The sequence below is a fragment of the Phocoena sinus genome, chromosome 20 (assembly GCF_008692025.1).
Source record: "Phocoena sinus isolate mPhoSin1 chromosome 20, mPhoSin1.pri, whole genome shotgun sequence".
Classification (NCBI taxonomy): domain Eukaryota; kingdom Metazoa; phylum Chordata; class Mammalia; order Artiodactyla; family Phocoenidae; genus Phocoena; species Phocoena sinus.
The window spans coordinates 12,944,953-12,964,350 of record NC_045782.1 but is presented as its reverse complement, the minus strand read 5'-3'; the positions used below and the strand labels follow the sequence as shown (position 1 = coordinate 12,964,350).

Genomic DNA, 19,398 nt, shown 5'->3' with positions numbered 1-19,398 from the left:
GTTGTGGAGTCTCCACAGTCTTGTCATGCTATTTCTCTGTCCATTAGGGTTTTTTTGGGTTTTTTTGTTTTTTTTGCGGTACGCGGACCTCTCACTGTTGTGGCCTCTTCCATTGTGGAGCACAGGCTCTGGATGCGCAGGCTCAGCGGCTGTGGCTCACGGGCCCAGCCGCTCCGCGGCATGTGGGATCCTCCCGGAGGGCACGAACCCGTGTCTCCTGCATCGGCAGGCGTACTGTCAACCACTGCGCCACCAGGGAAGCCCCATTAGTTTTGTTTATAACTCCTAATGTATACTTCAAGCATTCTTTTCAAACTGCTGCGTATTTCCTATTTGTTGAAACCTCTAACAGGGCCGAAAATAACAGTTGGTTTGTTTTTATTTTATTTTATTTTTTTTCAAAGATGGGATAATACCCTAAAATGTATTGACTGTGAGGGCAGAATCGGTGTCAGAACCTAATTTTTTTTTTACCAAATTATTGGTGTCATTTGGCTAAAAATTCAGCTGTTAATTTAAGTTTCTTCTCCATCTGTAGCATTTGACTGATGGAAAAGTAAAAGTGAAAATCCAATCACAAGCAACTTGAAAGTATGACTTGTTTTTAACATTTTTGGCAGTGACTCCTGAGTATGAAGTAATTCCTCGCTGGGTGCAAACATGAGGGAAACTGGTGAATCACAGTGGCTCAGCACACTTCCCTGGGGGCTTCAGTCGTGTCACTCAGTGTTCGAAAATTTTTATTTATTTATTTTTTTAGGTTTCTAACTTGAGGTTAATGAAGCACAGTAATGGGATCAACCAGTTAAACTTGGGTTGTTTCATCAGGGTTACTAACTTGAATATGTGACTGTGAACTGTGTGTTTCTGGGGTGACTGTGCTACTGCTTTAAAGATGTCATTTTGACACTAAGATGTCCTGTTTTCACTGGTAAAACTTGAACTCCCCAATTCTAACCTGTTCTCGCATGCTTTCTGCAGGGCGAAATCAGAGCGACTGCTTTCAACGAGCAAGTGGACAAGTTCTTTCCTCTTATTGATGTGAACAAGGTACAGTAGCATGGAGTCTAGAGCGGGAACAGCCGAGCGGTGGGGTGAGGGGATGCTGACTGTTGGAGAGCTATGTGATCTGTAAAGGGTTTTTATATCCAATTTGATGGCCTATCGCACGTTCCATAGCTTGGCCTCTTTTACAGGTCTATTACTTCTCTAAAGGCACCCTGAAGATTGCCAACAAACAGTTCCACGAGCCGTCAAAAACGACTATGAGATGACCTTCAATAATGAGACTTCTGTCATGCCCTGTGAAGATGGTCATCATTTACCCACAGTCCAGTTTGATTTCACAGGGGTTGGTGACCTAGAGAACAAGCCTAAAGACTCACTTGTAGGTAAGTATGTTGTGCGAGAATGAAGAGAGTGGTGATTATTAGTTCTGTTTTGCAACACATAGGGGAGGCATGAGACTTGCGTGCTTGCTGTCCAACCTCTGGTCATGCTGTAATGGGACCTTGACCATCTCTTGCTAAATGTTGTGCCTGTGTTTTAGACATAATCGGAATCTGCAAGAGCTATGAAGATGTCACTAAAATCACAGTGAAGTCTAACAACAGAGAAGTCTCTAAGAGGAATATCTATTTGATGGACATGTCAGGGAAAGTGGTGAATGCTACTCTGTGGGGAGAAGATGTGAGTACCCGCGTTGAGTGGTCAGAGCACGTGCAGAGAGGCAAAGACGTAAAGAGCTTCCAGGGTGGTGGTCTTGCCCCGGAAGCGGTGGGGCTCTGGCCATGTCGGCTGTGTAGACCCTTCCTAATGAAGGGTTGGACTATCTGGGGAGTATTTGAAAACCTTTATTTGATTTACTTCTGTGAGATTTGCTGATTTAGATTTTACATAGTGAAACGCTCTTTCCTCTAATTCTCAATTAGTTTTGATGTGTGTGAGTTTCTCTTGTATAGATTCCATGTGCCATTTATTGCATTCACTCTACTGTTGGCTGTTTCCCTTGTTTTCTGTAAAAATGTTTTGTGCATTCTTCCCGCTAGTGACAATTGTTTGTATTTGTTTGGTGTCTTTGTTATTATGCAGGCTGATAGATTTGATGGTTCTAGACAACCCGTGATGGCGATCAAAGGAGCCAGAGTTTCTGATTTTGGTGGACGGAGCCTCTCTGTACTGTCTTCGAGTACCGTCATTGTGAACCCTGACATCCCAGAGGCCTACAAGCTTCGTGGATGGTAGGTTTTATGGGGCTAAACACAAGGGTTATTTGAGCCTTAGTTTGGAGAAGTAGCTGGTTCTTTTGGTTCCCACGATCGGTATAATGAGCTGTCTGCCAAGCAGAGAGCTTCGTTTCTGGGTGGAGCAGTGCCTGTATTTCTTGGAGACATTGTGCCTTCTGAAAGGATGGCTCTAAAGCCCTTCAACTGACAGACCTGTAATCCCATGACAAACCTGGAGAGGTCGCAGGGAGCAATTAGGACGGGAATGCTGCCTGCTGACCTGGATCCTGCGAAGCAGGTGAGGCCGGCGGTAGCAGCTGTATGGTGAAGCTCTGTGAGCGGAGGCATCTTTCTTTTCATGACTCAAAGCTGTGGGCTTCTGCAGCGTCGGGGGAGAGAGTGCTTCTTTTTCCGTCCAGTCTCTGGTGCCGATTGCATCTTCTAGTATGTATTCACTGGACTCTGATCAAGTGCGGTGGGCACAATGGGCCTTTGTGGGCATTGCGTTGTTATTCGTGAAGCGCTCGGGGGATGAGGAGAGCCTACTAAAATTTCCTCACTATGTCTAGCTGTTTAGGGTGTTAAAACGATGCTTTAAAAGAGCACTTCAAACTGAAGCATGGTATGCAGGCATTGATGTGGTCAGGGAAAGCCCTGGAACTAGCTTGAGCTTAAATAATTTGTGTAGCTGTGGTCACAGGGGGGAGTGTGTTGGTTTCCAACCATGTCTTAGGGTTTGAGTGACTAAGGAATTAGCTCATATTACATACTCCCCACTTTGTTTGAGCCTAATGTGAACCAGTTGCGCTAGTATTTGAATAGTTTCATGAAATATCTACTGGCATGATCATGTCACTTAAGCCAGCCTTGTGCATGTGGCCCCTGTGGATCTGTATTTAACTCTTCTGGTAGCTGGCATCGCATTATAAGGGAAGGCCCATTCGTTAATAACCCGACCAGATGTAATCACAGCTTTGGTTTGTTCTTATTGCTTGATTTTCTTTCAGGCACTGGAGCTCGACCCAGTTCAATTGCATGCCCACATTAAGGTCTTCGTATTTTTCTTGTCGATAATTGTGATCCCAGTCAACATAAAAAGACATGGCTGCCTCTAGAATAAAAGAACTTGGCATTGATCAAAGAGAAGCTCAGTGTACACATCCCACTAGGCAAGGACTGGAGATGTTTAGATCTTGGTTGCAACGATGTGGAGTTTTTACTGTAAGAAGGGCTGCCTCTCTCCTTGCTCTGTTGACTCCGGTTAGCTGTCTTCGGTGGCAAATGTCTCCTTGGAATTTTGAAACCGTAAACTCATGTAGCTAGTTGTGGTGAAACAGATTATGGACCTTGCTTGTGCCTCTGTGACAGATTTAGCCACTGATCTGACAGAACAAAAAGGCAATTGTCTGCAGCTTAGGGCGGCATCCATTCTGTTCCGTGCTCTCTTTTAAGGAGCCTGTTCTGTATGTGGTTATTTCTAGTTATCCTCCTTTTGGGTAACATTGGCATGTTTTTAATCTCAGACTGACCTCTTCCCTGCCACAAGTACGTTTCTGAGACACTTCCTCTCGGGCCCCCTTTCCTTCATATTAGCTGATATGTGATCAAGAAATATAATCAATTTTATAATAATTTAACATAAATTAATTTCAACTTTAATAACGGCATAAATGGGACTTCCCTGGTGGCGCACCCAGTGGTTAAGAATCCACCTTCCGGGCTTCCCTGGTGGCGCAGTGGTTGAGAGTCTGCCTGCCGATTGCAGGGGACATGGGTTTCGTGCCTGGTCCGGGAAGATCCCACATGCCGCGGAGCGGCTGGGCCCGTGAGCCATGGCTGTTGAGCCTGCACATCCGGAGCCTGTGTTCCGCAACGAGAGAGGCCACAACAGTGAGAGGCCCGCGTACCGAAAAAAAAAAAAAAGAATCCGCCTTCCAATGCAGGGGACGTGGGTTCAGTCCCTGGTGTGGGAAGATCCCACATGCTGCGGAGCAACTAAGCCCGTGCGCCACAACTACTGAGCCTGCACTCTAGAGCCCGTGAGCCACAACTACTGAAGCCCGCGTGCCTAAAGCCTGTGCTCCGCAAAAAGAGACGCCACAGCAATGAGAAGCCCGCGCACCACAACAAAGAGTAGCCCCCGCTCGCCGCAACTAGAGAAAGCCCCCATGCAGCAACAAAGACCCAACACAGCCAAAAAGAAAATTAAAAAAAGAAAATAACTTAAAAAATATATATATATATATATTGGCGTGAGTAAAATCTCGCTAAGAAGGTAAATCTACAAGGAGACAGATAATACCTTCTAATAAATTACTTTGAATCTTATAATCTTTAGAAATTATACCAGGCTTAAAAGATCTTGCACCATGGGAACACTTTTTGCTACCCTGTTAAAATATGTCCTGTCCCTTCTATCCTGATACATTTCAGTGATGATAAAAAATGCAGCTGCTGAGCAAAAATGAGCATCAGTAGCCCAAAGAACTATACTACAGCTCTCCATTGTTGCTTTTTTTGTTGTTGACTTTCCAGGTTACTGTTTTTAGGCCTTGGGCCCTCCGGCCAGTGTTGATATGCAAAGCTAATGCAATAAAAGTTTCTGTGGTAGTTGGGCACTGTCTTTCTTGACCACTGGGGGGCATCAAAGCAATTGAGATAAAAAAGAGGTCATTCCATTTCTTCAATAGACCTTTAAGATACAATGAGGAAGATACTACCATCAGCTCACTTGGCCATGACCTATGAAAGGGTGAGGGGTGGGGGTGGGGGTGGGGCTTCGGCTTCCCTGGTGGCTCAGTGGTTAAGAATCCGCCTGCCAATGCAGGGGACGCGTGTTTGAGCCCTGGTCCGGGAAGATCCCACATGCTGCAGAGCAGCTAAGCCCGTGCGCCACAACTACTGAGGCCGCTCTAGAGACCATGAGCCACAACTACTGAGCCTGCATGCCACAACTGCTGAGCCCATGTGCCACAACTACTGAAGCCCGTGTGCCACAACTGCTGAAGCCCGCACACCTAGAACCCGTGCTCCACAACAAGAGAAGCCACCACAATAAGAAGCCCACGTACTGCAACGAAGAGTAGCCTGCGCTCGCCACAAGTAGAGAAAGCCCGTGCAACGAAGACCCAACACAGCCAAAAAAAGCAAAAAAGAAAGAAAGAAAAAGAAGAAGTTGGGTGGGGAGTGGATAGCCCATATATAGCATGTAGGAACAAGTATCATATTCAATAAGCATATATAGTGCCTGTTATTCTTTGTTTTTCAGGTTTGATTCGGAAGGACAAGCCTTAGCTGGCGTTTCCATCTCTGATCTAAAGAGTGGAGGAATAGGAGGGAGCAACACCAACTGGAAAACTTTATATGAGGTTAAATCAGAGAACTTGGGCCAAGGTGACAAGGTATCTGCATTCCTAACTTTCTTCACAAAAGCATGTAAAATGTGCGAGACAGTAGTTTTCAGATTCCCTTTGTGGTACCAGCTGTTAGACCTTAATTCAGAGCTATGAGTCTCACCTGGGGCTCTGCCCAGAGCATGGCATGATGGTTGAGGATCCCAGCCAGAATGAAGGAGCTGTGCTTTCTAATAGGAGTATGTTACATCCCTCAGGTAGGTTGAGGCAGAAAGATGTTCAAGCTTTGACTTAGAGAGTTGTGTAGTTCTCAGAGGGATCTTAGCTAAGTGGTAGTAATCAGGTTGTGTATTTTATGAGCTGCCTTGAGGTCCATATGTCTTTTCTCTGATTGTTGCTGCAAACTGAAATGCCCGTATACCAAGAAGGTGGCTTTTGAGATTATAGCTCACACCGAGCATTAGTCAGTCTCAGCATCAGACATCGGGCAGCTCACATGTGTGCCCTCACTGGCTGTAGAATATTAACGTCTCGTGGGCTGAGCGCTGCTGGTATTCTCTGACAAGAATGGCTCTGGTATTTGACTTTAGTTGCAACTTCCCTTTTAATGTTTGTATCTAATGACCCTCCTCCCATCTTAATCTAAACCTGTATTCTGTCAGCAATTCAATATTTAAATCATTCATTTCTCCTTTATGCTCCCCAAACCAGTAATTCCTGCTATATTATTTTCATATTATACAATATAGTTTTTATTCCTTACTGTCCCATTTCGCTATACTCTCTTATTCGTCATTGTCAGTGACTGCAATTCATAATGCTGTTATACAGCGTCCTGAGAATGAAACACTGGACAGATCTGTGTCTCTTGTCAACCAGTCTCTTTCTTAGATCTAGGGGTAGACAGTATGTAACAAGAAATCAGGCCTAGAGGGTACCTGTTCGCACCCAAACTTTCAAGTCACACTTTGAATCTGGACCTTACTTGGAAATACAGAAACATCCTTCAGGCATTCTCCTCAGAGACTCCCCTTCTCTAGGGCCTTTAGAGTGAGGAATTTGCCCAGGCTCTTTAAACATCCACCGTATTGTTTTGCCTCTTCTGTTCTGAAACATCAGGAAGCCCCAGAGGCTGCTGACCTGGCCCTGAATTGAGTACACCCAGAGGGAACTGCTTGCCCCCCAAAATTACTCATCCCGTATCCTTTCCGTGAGAGTTAAAAGGCAAAGCAAATAGCAACATAAAGCCCATGCACATGACTTGGCCCTTGCTACAACTTACTTATCAGTGAGGTCTCCACTTTGAAGACACTTGTTCAGTCTTTTTGCATTCTGAATTTGATGACTTAGACCAGGGATTCACAAACAGGCCCACGGGCCATATCCAGCCTGCTGCCTGTTGTAAATACAAGCGCACTGAAACCAGCCACCTGCTCTCAGCTCCATACTGTCTGTGAACGATCTTGCACCACAGACCTGTGACCCAATGCTTGTAAAGCCTGAATTAGTAACTGTCTAGCTTTCTACAGAACAAGCTTGCTGACACCCTGGCCAAATAGAGGTAAAGTTGAATCTAGACGCTAGAAATCATTGCTGTTGTTTTTAATGTGGGAGGAATGGTTGAACATAACTGCTAGATTTTACTGCATTCCTCTGTATTTCCTGGTTCTGTTACCTTTGGATGGTCAGAGGAACAGGAGGAACACGTCTTTGTCTCTTGAAGTCTTTGTCTTTCGTATAATCTGTTTCAGTTTTAATTAGTCTAATTTAGAATTAATTCTTTATTATTAAGGAATAATATGCTTTATAACTTGGCTTATTACCTTCATGGGTTTATAATCAGCACAAGTGACTTCTAAAACTAGAGAATGAATTATTCCCAGTAATCACATTGCAATCATGAGAATTAGAATATGTAAACACTTACCCCTCATGTGTAAGGGCAAGTCCAGTCCTGAACATAGGCCTGTGCTCTGTGTCTCATGTCACTCTTTTCTGCGGAAGCCCGACTATTTTAGCTCTGTGGCGACAGTGGTGTATCTTCGCAAAGAGAACTGTATGTACCAGGCCTGCCCAACTCAGGACTGCAATAAGAAGTGATTGATCAACAGAATGGATTGTACCGCTGCGAGAAGTGTGACAGTGAATTTCCCAATTTCAAGTACCGCATGATCCTGTCAGTAAGTAGAATGGGTGGATGAGGACCACTGTGGTGTTTCTTGAGTGCCTACCAAGTGCCCGGCACTGTCTTTAGTTCTGGCTTTCCAGTTGTCTGGGATGCCAGCAGTGACTGAGAGCTGTCTTATGGAGTGCCTCCTGGTGACTGAAGGATGTACAATTTAAAATGCAGAGGACTTTGGTGGCTTGTTCAAAACCTTTAGTCCAAAGGCCATTGTGGCTGGACGGCCACTGAGTCCCTTGTGTCCAGATTCTGTGTCTGAAGGAGAGTTTAGTTGGGCTGTGGCTCCACTGAGATCTGAAATCACACATACACACCACATCGTGTTCCTGCTGTGATCCAGACTTACATTTTGAACTTCTTTCTTGGATACTTTTTACGTTCTTTGGAAAGAATATGGCATATATAGTGGAAATGGGTTTTTTCCCTGGAAATTATTTTAATGAGTAGAAGAAGTTAATCTCCCTGTCTCCTTAGTGTGTCTTCCTTCCATTATTTCTTTGCAGAAATAACGTAAAGTTGTGTTTTTCAGGCAAATATTGCTGACTTTCAAGAGAATCAGTGGGTCACATGTTTCCAGGAGTCTGCAGAGGCCATCCTTGGACAAGCACTGCTTACCTTGGGGAGTTAAAAGAGAAGGTCGGCCGCATCTTGTCTTATTACTGTAATAGTTCCCATGCTATAACACTTACCCAGTTTTTGCTCTTTAATACTTTTTGGTTTGCTGCTTTTGGGTGTTGTATAGTTTCTCACTGATGATTATTTGAGAGCTCATCCGATTCTGTCTAATTGTGTCCACCTTGGATGTGCTAACAATGAGGCATGAAGTATGTATAGAAAATGCTTTAAAAAACAGCACTTCCAGCATTTTTTCTCCCGTTACTGTTAGCACACCAAGAGTTTGGTGTGCCTGCAATCACCTGAGGTCTGGAAGGTGTCTTCTGAAATAAGCTGAAGTACAGATGTGCCTTTTTTTTTTTTTTTTTTTTTTTTGAGTCTGTGTTGGACTTTAAGTCCATTATGGTTTATCCCGGGACATATGAATAGTTCCCTGTGCTACAGTAAGACCTTCTTATCCATTCTAAATGTAATAGTTTACATCTACTAACCCCAAACTCCCCCAGTCCATCCCTCTCTCCCCACCTTGGTAACCACAAGTCTGTTCTCTATGTCTGTGAGTCTGTTTCTTCTTTGTAGATAGGTTCATTTGTGTGATATTTTAGATTCCACAGGTATGGTATTTGTCTTTCTTTTCTGACTTATTTAGTATGATAATCTCTAGTTGCATCCGTGTTGCTGCAATGGCATTATTTCATTCTTTTTCATGGATGAGTAGTATTCCATTGTGTATATGTACCACATCTTTATCCATTCCAGATGTGCCTTTTTAATGTAATAAACAGTTTCTGAAAAGTTGAATCAAATCCTGGTTTAAATTCACGTATAAGGTACTTGCTATTTCATGTTGTCAGGTGGAATTCTTACGAAATAACTTTCTTTCATAAGATAACTTTCTCCATTTCATTTTATAAATTAGTATTTTCACATATTAGTTTTATTTAATTCAGGGAATAGATTACTAATTATCCTAAACTTAAGAAAGGTACTTGCTCAGATAAAACATGTAAAGACCAATAAAAGCTATATTTTCTGGGCCACACAAATTAGCATCTATCTGCAGCTTTTTTTCCCCTGTTTTCCTCCAAATCAGTTAGGACACTTATAAAAGCCACTAACAAAAAAAAGGGTTTGTCATTTGTTTTTGGTGTGTGTGTGTTTTTCTTTTCTGTCTTCTATTCTGTCCGTTTAGCTCTGCCCCTGTGTCTCTTTGAAATTGTCCATGAGCTCTCTAAAAATAATCCCAACAAGCCCTTTTACAGAATAACTGGAATTGACTTTAAAGTATGATGGTATCTTTTATCTGTTTGCCTGGTCCTCTATTTTCATATCAGATTTTAAGGCTCGAGGCAGCCTTTCAGGATTTTTTATGAGCTTATTACATTTGGCTGGTTTCACTGCCAGTGAATGAGGACATATAGAAACTCTTCCCTCAGGAACTATGATATTCTTAGAGTATGCGCTCCATGCTTTCACTGATCTTGAAAGAATGATGGCAGCTGGTATGATTTTCTGAAGGTTTAACACATTGTTTTATTTACATACCCGAAAGCCTGAGGACTTTGTGTGTGTGTGTGTGTAGTAACCTTTACACAAAACAGTTCTATATATAATAAAGCTATTTTCACGTTTCAGGTGGCTTGCAAAGATAATACTTGACTGATATGAACTGTTTTTTAAAAAGTTCTTGTACATTTATTTTATGCATATTTATATAAAATGCTTTCTCTGATCCCTGTTTACCAGACTTTTTTTTTTTTTTAGTTCAGCAGCTTAATCAAATAGTATTTGAGGGTCCAGAGAAAGAGGGAGAGAGGAGTATCGTTTTTAAACTTTTTCCCTAACCTTTGCCTACTTTTCCTGTCTTCCTCACTTCCTCTCCAAATCCATAGCTGTAAATCCAGAGGCTGAAATAATGCACGTGACAACTTGAACTTTTTTCTGAGTGTGTCCTCCCATTCTTTTTTTTTTTTTTTTTTTTTGCGGTACGCGGGCCTCTTTTTTTTTTGAGGTACGCGGGCCTCTCACTGCTGTGGCCTCTCCCGTTGCGGAGCACAGGCTCCGACGCGCAGGCTCAGCGGCCATGGCTCACGGGCCTAGCCGCTCCGCGGCACATGGGATCTTCCCGGACCGGGGCACGAACCCGCGTCCCCTGCATCGGCAGGCGGACTCTCAACCACTGCGCACCAGGGAAGCCCATGTCCTCCCATTCTTAATTTGTGATGAAGATGCTGAGCCTCAGATCTATTCCATCACAGACTTTTAAAGTTTAGAAATGTGTTTCCTAAGAGTGTTTCAGTTTCTTTTTTATTGTGATAAAATATACATAAAACTTACCATTTTAACCATTTTTAAGTGTAAGTTCAGTGGCATTAAATACGTTCACTTTGTTGCACAAACCATCACTGTCGTCAAGCTCGAGAACCTTTTCATCCTCCTAAGCCGAAACTCTGGACCCATTAAACACTAACTCTCCACCGCCCCTGGCAGCCATCATTCCACTTTCCGTCCTTATGAATTTGAGTACTCTAGGTAGAGTCTTTTAATTTTTAATAAAATTCTACCGAAACAGTTTTATGTGATGAAATGTCACCTTAGTCATTCCTAAGAACTTTTAAAACCACTGGGGGTGATCATTTTCTCAAGGATTTTCCTCAAAGTCTTTTCAGGTATCTTATGGACATTTTCGGATGGTCTGGTAGTCTCCATGCCTACCGTTTTTGCGTTGTTTTTGCAGAACGAGCAAGCGTTTGAGGAAGTTTTCCAGAATGCCAACTTCAGATCTTTTACATTCAGGATCAGGGTCAAATTGGAGACCTACAATGTAAGTGACATCGCCCAAGGTGCAGGAGGGTTAGCAGTGGGGGACTGCTGTTTGTCACCCCCAGCAACATTATAGTGTTTAACTGTCACTTCCCTGCTTACTGTGTTCCAGACCCAACGCTAAGCACCCTGCATTTATTACTCACTGAATCTCCCCAGCACTGGGGTACCAAGCATCGTCCTGTTTTCAGATGAGGAAACAGCCTTAAAGAGAGGTTCAGGGTCTCATCCAGTGTCAACATCCAGAGAAAAAATGCTATGTGGCCTTTTTTTTTTGGCTGTGCCCTGCGGCAAGCCAGATCTTAGTTTCCCCAGGGATCAAACCTGCGCCCCCTGCATTGGGAGTGCGGAGTCTTAACCACTGGACCTCCAGGGAAGTCCCGCTGTGTGGCCTTTTCAGTTAAAACCTGGGGGTTTTTGGTTGTGTCCCGACAAAATGGACTCACATCTTCCACATGGTTTGGGTTTCTAAAGTCAGTATGTGAAACAAAGACCATATGTAGTTAAAATTACCTTGAAAATTCCTTAAATTGCTCATGACATCATACGGTTGTAAAGTCATGATGAAACAGCCTTTATTGAGTACTTACTATCTGCCAGATACTGTTCTACACCCTTTGCATACATTGTCTCGCTTCATCCTGGCAGTAACCCTATGTGTAGAAACTATTGTTAGCCCCGTTTTTACCGGCAAAACAAGGTAGGCATACGGAGAATGAGTAACTTGCCGAAACTCATATGCTAGCAAGTGGCAGAGCTAATAATGGCACAAAGGCAGTCCAGCCTCAGAGCTTTGCTCTCAACCATGCTTAGAAATACGACTGGGTTTAGTCAGTACAGAGCACACTGTAGCGTGTGAGCCCCTGAGCTGGCCTCACCCTGTTCTGCCTCTGCAGGCAACGTCCAACCTAGTGAACCTGTGAACCTGCGGCAAGGGGAGAGAATTCAGAAAACTCCTCTGCTTGCCTCAGGGTTTACTCGTTCTGTTTTATTGTCAGACCTTAACCCTAATACCTGCTGATAGCTGTGCTTGGTTTTGTGAGCATTAATGAGACAGGGACTCCAGATGTCAGTGATAACGATGTCAGGGTGGTGGATGTCAGGGTGGTGTCGGGAGGGAGGGATGGAAGGGTTGCTCGGTCCCTGAGTGGTATGGACAGGGCAGGTGAAGGGCAGCGAGGTCGCCTCTCTCAGGGCTGAGGTGGGCCCATGGCAGGCCTCCCTCCTCTGCCGTGGGTGCTTCTCCGCTCCCCACGGCCCCTGCTTTCAGAGCCAGCTGTGTGGCTTTAGGAAGTCACTGTCTCCTCTGGACTCCTGTTTCCCCCTCTGTAAAGAGAATAAATTGAACTTCATGAATCCTCTGAGGTCCATCGCGCTTGGAGTCTAGGTTCCTGAGCATTTGGGAGTGCGAGGGACAGGTGAGAGGGGTCTGTATCGAAGGGAGGCCTTTGTCCACTCTCCCGGCCCCAGAAACTCTGCCCTGGGCTCTCACCATCATTGTTTCCTTATTGGAATGACAGAACTCTGAAACCCAGCGTGTCTTTGTGATTTCTCCTGCTGGGATCGTTGAAACATTGCCCCATGGCCACAGGCTTTCCTTCATTCACAAATCGCTTTTCTCTTTTCAAAGGATGAGTCTCGAATTAAGGCCACTGTGATGGACGTGAAGCCCGTGGACTACAGAGAATATGGCAGAAGGTTGATCGTGAGCATCAGGAGAAACGCTGCGGCGATGTGAGCCAAGCCTGCTAACGGGGCAGGAGTCTGTAGACAGAGGGCTAAAGCAAACTGACCCCCGACCCCCAACCCCGCCCCGCCCCGCCGCGCCTGACGACTCTGCGTTAGCTGCACGGTGTGGAGTGCCTCTCTGTGGGGGACTAAGCCATTGCCTCTTGTGCGCATCCAGGAACCCACTGGCAGCAAAGGGAAATCTGCTCGGAGGGCTGTGGTGTAAACCGTGTCAGACCTCAGGGTCAGCTGGCGGGGAGTGTAGTACCAGTCACTCCTTCTGTCTTTAGGCTTTTGTCAGTTTTATTAAGATTTCCTTATCTTCAACCAGGAATTATGTCACAAGTAATTGGCCCTAAATCTGCAGGCGGTGAAATCAGTGTAATTGGCCCTAAATCTGCAGGCGGTGAAATCAGTGATGTAAGTAGGGTTTCCACTTCTCCAGTGGTGACGCCTCCACGGCTCGGGTCCCTTCGCGGGAGGGAGAGCCGAGACGTGGTTGTGCAGAGGAGCCTGGGTGTTTCAGTAGGCGTGTCTTCCCGGGCACCTGGGTGTTTCAGTAGGCGTGTCTTCCTGGGCACCTGGGTGTTTCAGTAGGCGTGTCTTCCTGGGCACCTGGGTGTTTCAGTAGGCGTGTCTTCCTGGGCTCAGAGGCTCTCTTTCTAGAGGTGCCACATAGTTGTTAATGCTTAGAGTGGCAGTAGGGTAGAATTATTAATCAGTCATATCTTTTCTAGCTGAAAATATCCTTCCTTCAGGGTCTAATAGACTGAGTCCGATGGGTCTGATACTAATCAAAATTGTCTCTTCTGAGGAAGGCTGATAAGCATTGACTTGCCGTCCCCTAGGGACATCCAGGCAGCTACAGAGCATTGCTTCAGTTTTCCCTTCAGTTAATGTTGCATTTTGGTTGGTATGCCTTTTCTACCTGTACATATTTCTTGCATTTGTATGTTTACTTTCTTGATTAAAGCTATGTTAAATAGAAGGGATTTTGAAAGGAGAAGCCCTTTGTTTCCATTGCTTTGTTTAATAAACAGTATAGTCTCTGCTTGTGAATCCCACTTTCTTTGAATGCAAAGGGCTCTTGTAACTGGAAAGCAATTAATTAGCCTTCATAATAAATGTTCACTGGGGGGAGATATTAACTCATTACAAACTCGAAGATTAGTCCAAAGCATGGAGATGATTCTTCCTAGTGTTTGCAGCCCTGAAATGCATCTTTAAAAGAATGAAAAGGCCCAAACGAAAGGCCGTTGTGCCCTGGAATGCTGGTGATCTGGCGGCGCTTCGGGATTTTATTGATGTTTACACAGCAGTCTTAACACCACCCAGGCTTTGAAATGTGAACAGACAGTGAGCTGGGAAGAAAACAGTAATTACGCTGCTGGGCTTTTCAGTCGGCGAGAGCATGCTTCCTCTCTGTGTTCCTAATCGTATTAATTACCTATCTGGTTGCTGCAGCCCACCGCTTGGCATTTGCTGCGCAGCTCTCTGCAAGCATCTAGGCAGCGTCGCAGTCTTCCTGCGGCACCAGGCCCTGGTTTTTTAATCTGGGCGAGTGGGCACGTGGAGGCCCTTGGTGGAGCTGGGGAGTGATCACGTCCTGTCTGTGTCATCCTTAGCTGTCCTCTTTCGGGAGGAACCAGCCGGCGCTAGGCAGGGTGACTCCCGTTTTTCAGAACATAGAGCGGCCTTTTCTCAGGCCCACTAATTGAGCACGTTCTAGTCTCAGAGGATGGCCACTGGGCTGCACTTGATTCTTTGGCCGAGGCCTCAACGATTTTTATGGAAGCTCCTTTCTGTCTGACCTTGCGTGTAAAGCGCTGACTAGAAAGTTATACTCTTCAGCACTCTGGTGGATTGACAAATTGTGGGTTAGAAGTGGCAATCTAGCTTTCAGTCCGGTAATGAGTCTTTTATATCCGCTGCTCCCAGCATTCCCTTCTTTCCCTATCACGGCTTCCACCCCGTGAAGAGCCACTGACCAACGGTGCGACCCTGACGCGTCTCTGGAACGTTGTACCAGCCACCAGGCGTTCTCGATTCCCACGCGGTGACACGAGTACGTCTACGCAGATGCGATTAGAAGTCCACAGGGGATGTTCTGAGATAGGGCGGCTCCCTCAAGGGAGGATATTTAGCAGATTTCCCTACTAAAAATCAAATCACCAGTAGTGGAGCATCAGGAATTGGCTCCACTGTTAGGCTTCTAAGAGCTTCGGGTCCCGAAGGCTTTGCCTAAATAGATTCTGGCCCACAGTTCTTAGAATTCTCTTGGAGATAGTTTACCTTGAAAGGCTGTTCGTGTTGTACTTCTCATCTTTCACTTAGAGATCAATGTTTATTTTGCGTACACCATGACATCAGCGTTAGGCAATTAGGAGAAAATCTAATCATTTCACCTTTATTTTAAATGGCTCTTGATTCCCTCCAGTCTCATTTGAAGGAGGCAGGGGGGAAAAAAAGGGTAATAATCTGATTTCTGTCCATATTTTTAGTGTTTTATGCTTTCCATTAAAGTCTTGCTTATCTCCAGTGTGCTTGTTCTGACTTTTTGAACTGCAGGGTCAAGAACTTCCCCTCCCTGACATTTTTTTCCTGAGTGGCCTGTCTTCGAAAAGTATAAGTAACATCGATTGTGGTGTTTAATACACTAATGAAAACCCATGGTTATTGACTATATAATTAATATACTGTCTAAAAGTGAAGTTTGGTAGCCCAGTATACAAAGGTTTATGTATTGACGTGTTTCTTGGCAATATGCCTTCTAAGGTTTTATTTATAGAAAATGAAACTGTTTGTTGCATCTCGTTTCCTTGTCACTTGTTAGAAAGCCACTTCTCCCCCCAGTAAATTGATTGTTTCCTTATCTCAAAGAGAGGATTCCCCCCTCGTATTCCCCCTCCCTTTTTTATGCGGGTTTGTTAGCTCTTAAGTTTTATAATCCACTCTGCTGGTAGAGTTCTGGCTTTCAGAAACACTTTTGGGAATAATCCTTTTTTTCCTCAAAAAGAGAGACTTTAGATGTTTAATTTTCATTGTTTTGGAAAAAAACCTCAACTGAGCATGTTCATTATTAAGCTGATAAGTATTGTTAATGTCAAGGAAAAAAAGGAAAAGAATGGGTACTGTTAGGACCATTGACTATTTCTTAACACAAGTAATCCATGTTCATCGTAGAAAAGTAACCTGCAGACAAGAAAAAACAAAAACCGAAATTGTCCCACCAATCGGCAATAACTGCTTGTATAGCTGACTGCTCTTCTCTATACTTGTATGTGTGTATAGTTTTAACTTAAAAATGGATGATATTATGCATATTATTCTGTAACACTTTGTTCCTAGCACTAAAGGATGGACCTCTTTCCTACTTCAATAAAAATAGATCTGTGTTATTTTTTTTTAGATCTGCATCATTTTAATTAGTATTTGCCTATATGAATGTGTGAATTTATTGAGCCAGTTCACCTACTGGATATGTATATTTTCTAGCTTTTTAAATTTTATTGAGATATAATTGGCATATAACATTGTATTAGTTTAGACGTACACATACTTTCTAATTGTTATCATAAACTCAGATTTTGATAGGCAGAAGCATCATCCTTTGTTGCACTGGGAAAATGTGTGTCTTCTCCTCTTGTTCTGTACGTTTCTCTGTGCTTTCTTTGCCTCAGTCCAGTGAGAGCTCCTCTGACCCTCACGGGCTGGGCAGGTGATTTGAGCAGGCACTAGAATCCTCTGGAGCAACAGCAGGTAGAAGACCAGGAAGGAGAGGCGCAAGGAAGGCCCAGAGCCACCGGTGGCTTCATCCTACCTACCACGTGGACGGGGTTGTGGCTGCGAGAGGAGGCTTGGATCCTCTTGTCTTCTGCTAGAAATGGCCTCTTGAACACATCTGACTTGCTTTATAGATCAACCTGATTCTTTATCTAAAGCTATTAATGAATGATTATTAAAAATCTTTTCATTACATTTGCGATGGAGGTTTCAAGTCATTGAGAAAAGTATGTAACACCTGTCTTCACTGACCACCTGTACCACCCTCTCCTTCTAGGTGACTAATTTTGTTGGTTTGGTGTTTGGCCACACCGCACAGCTTGCGGGATCCTAGTTCCACAACCAGGTAATGAGCTCACGCCCTCAGCAGTGAAAGTACGGAGTCCTAACCACTGGACCGCTAGGGAATTCCCGTAGATGACTTTAAATCAAGATAACCGGGACTTCCCTGGTGGCGCAGTGGTTAAGAATCCTCCTGCCAAAGCAGGGGACACGGGTTCAATCCCTGGTCTGGGAAGATACCACATGCCGCAGAGCAACTAAGCCCGTGTGCCACAATTACTGAGCCTGCGCTGTAGAGCTTGCAAGGCACGACTACTGAGCCCGTGAGCCGACAGCCCGTGCTCCGCAACAAGAGAAGAAGCCACCGCGACGAGAAGCCCGCGCACCGCAATGAAGAGTAGCCCCCGCTCCCCGCAACTAGAGAAAACCCGCGTGCAGCAACAAAGACCCAGTGCAGCCAAGAAAAAAAAAATCAAGATAACCTTGTCCCCAAGAACTGCAGTCTATTTGGAGCAAGGCTTGGGGCTAAGTAGTAATATCACAACTCAAATTAAAATTCAGTAAATGGAGAGATCACTGGAGACTGGAGTCATCAGAAAAGATTTCACAAAGAATTGGTTGATTTGAGACTCACAAATTGTATCCTTCATTTAGGTCAAGGCCATCTGATCTATATGGAAAACACATGCAACGCCGGCTAACAGCCATTCATTCCATATTCACTGCTGGCAGATGAAGCTATGTAGATGCCACGAGAGTTAGGTAGATGGCACCAAAGGAAACTGGGCCCCTGTATGAGTAATGTCTGACCATGGCCGATGTAGGAGGACTTACGTGTATTACCTATTGCCAGACCCCAACTCTTGCACTGGGCTTGTCGTAAGAGTTTGTGACTCGCCAGTGAACTTGTGGCTGTTCTTGAGACCGAACCTACCACCTGGCCATTTTTTTGCAGCCTTCTAGCTTTGTCAGGTTCTTCATGGCTGTCACCTTGGACCCCCTTACTCCTTAGCTGTTGATAAATCTCCGATGTATACTTTTCAAGAAGGCAGTTTCTTTTTCGGCCTTGAATATAGACCACGTGAAAAACAATCCCACCTGCCTCGTGAGAAATATTTATATCCAACTCAAAAGTAATCGTGTAGGGCTTCCCTGTTGGCGCAGTGGTTGAGAATCTGCCTGCTAATGCAGGGGACACGGGTTCGAGCCCTGGTCTGGGAGGATCCCACATGCCGCGGAGCAACTAGGCCCGTGAGCCACAACTACTGAGCCTGCGCGTCTGGAGCCTGTGCTCCGCAACAAGAGGCCGCCATAGTGAGAGGCCCGTGCACCGCGATGAAGAGTGGCCCCCGCTTGCCACAACTAGAGAAAGCCCTCGCACAGAAACAAAGACCCAACACAGCCAAAAATTAATTAATTAATTAATAAAACTCCTACCCCCGACATCTTTAAAAAAATAAATAAATAAGCGTGTAAACTTTTGATAATTGTGAGTCAATCTTACAAAATCGTATGTGCTCCCTGGGGTATTACCCAGTTGGTAATTGGAAGTTGGTGCTTTCATTAAAAATGACAGCTTCCTCAGTTAACATTCTTGGTGCTTGTAAAATGCAGATAACTCAGCCTATATTTAACTTGTGTGGTGCAGCTTCCTTTCCGTGGTTAGGTAACCAGGCGCTGGTGCCCGTGAAAGCAGGGGAGCTCGCTGCAGGGAACGGCAGCTTTGTGCCCATGAATGCCCTACCCCGAAACGGAGTCAGAACAACCAGGACCTTTTAAAAATAAGCTCTGATTGGACTCTCATCTCTCCTCTTACGGTGGACACTGCTGTTCATGTTGAAGTTTATTTATATCTTCAGTCAGCCATGGTACAGAGGTCATTTCTATTGGCCTAAAATTTTAGAGGCTTATGTTTGCTTCGGAAAGCTGATCTCCCCAGCACGTAGGCTTGGAATGCAAAGCTGGTCTTTGCAGAAGCTCTTCTGCCTCCACAGCAAACCACCCCCTACCACTACCACCACCACCACCAATTTCTTTCTCCGCCATTTATTTAAAATTTGAACAGCTTTCGAAGGTGCATCCCTGTAGACGAGCTCTCCTCCCCTAATGGGCTCTCTCCAGGCAGCAAACCTTCCATGAAGGAGCCACTAATTAAACAGAAAATGGTTGGTCTTGCTTAGCCACGTTCCATGAATCTAGCAGTCAATTTAGAAGATGGCAACATCCTTCTTTATGGCTATGACTTTAATAATATTCCTTTTTTATAGATTTTATTTATCTATCTATTTTTGGCTATGTTGGGTCTAAGTTGCTGTGCGCTGGCTTTCTCTAGTTGTGGTGAACAGGGGCTTCTCTCGTTGCAATGGCTTCTCTTGTTGTGGAGCACGAGCTCTAGGTGCGCAGGCTC

General features: G+C 44.6%; 1 protein-coding gene across 1 annotated transcript in view; it reads left to right on the top strand.

Moving 5' to 3' along the window:
* Positions 1-16,324, top strand: part of RPA1 (replication protein A1) — a 56,053-nt gene extending 39,729 nt beyond the window's left edge. Inside the window, 12 exon segments of the mRNA XM_032616790.1 lie at positions 982-1,050; positions 1,197-1,244; positions 1,247-1,391; positions 1,550-1,689; positions 2,092-2,240; positions 5,494-5,626; positions 7,583-7,673; positions 7,676-7,758; positions 8,290-8,362; positions 8,365-8,396; positions 11,113-11,199; positions 12,829-16,324. Of these exon segments, the coding sequence (XP_032472681.1) occupies positions 982-1,050; positions 1,197-1,244; positions 1,247-1,391; positions 1,550-1,689; positions 2,092-2,240; positions 5,494-5,626; positions 7,583-7,673; positions 7,676-7,758; positions 8,290-8,362; positions 8,365-8,396; positions 11,113-11,199; positions 12,829-12,936 (1,158 nt within the window). The 3' untranslated portion in view covers positions 12,937-16,324.
* Positions 16,325-19,398: the final 3,074 nt, after the last annotated feature.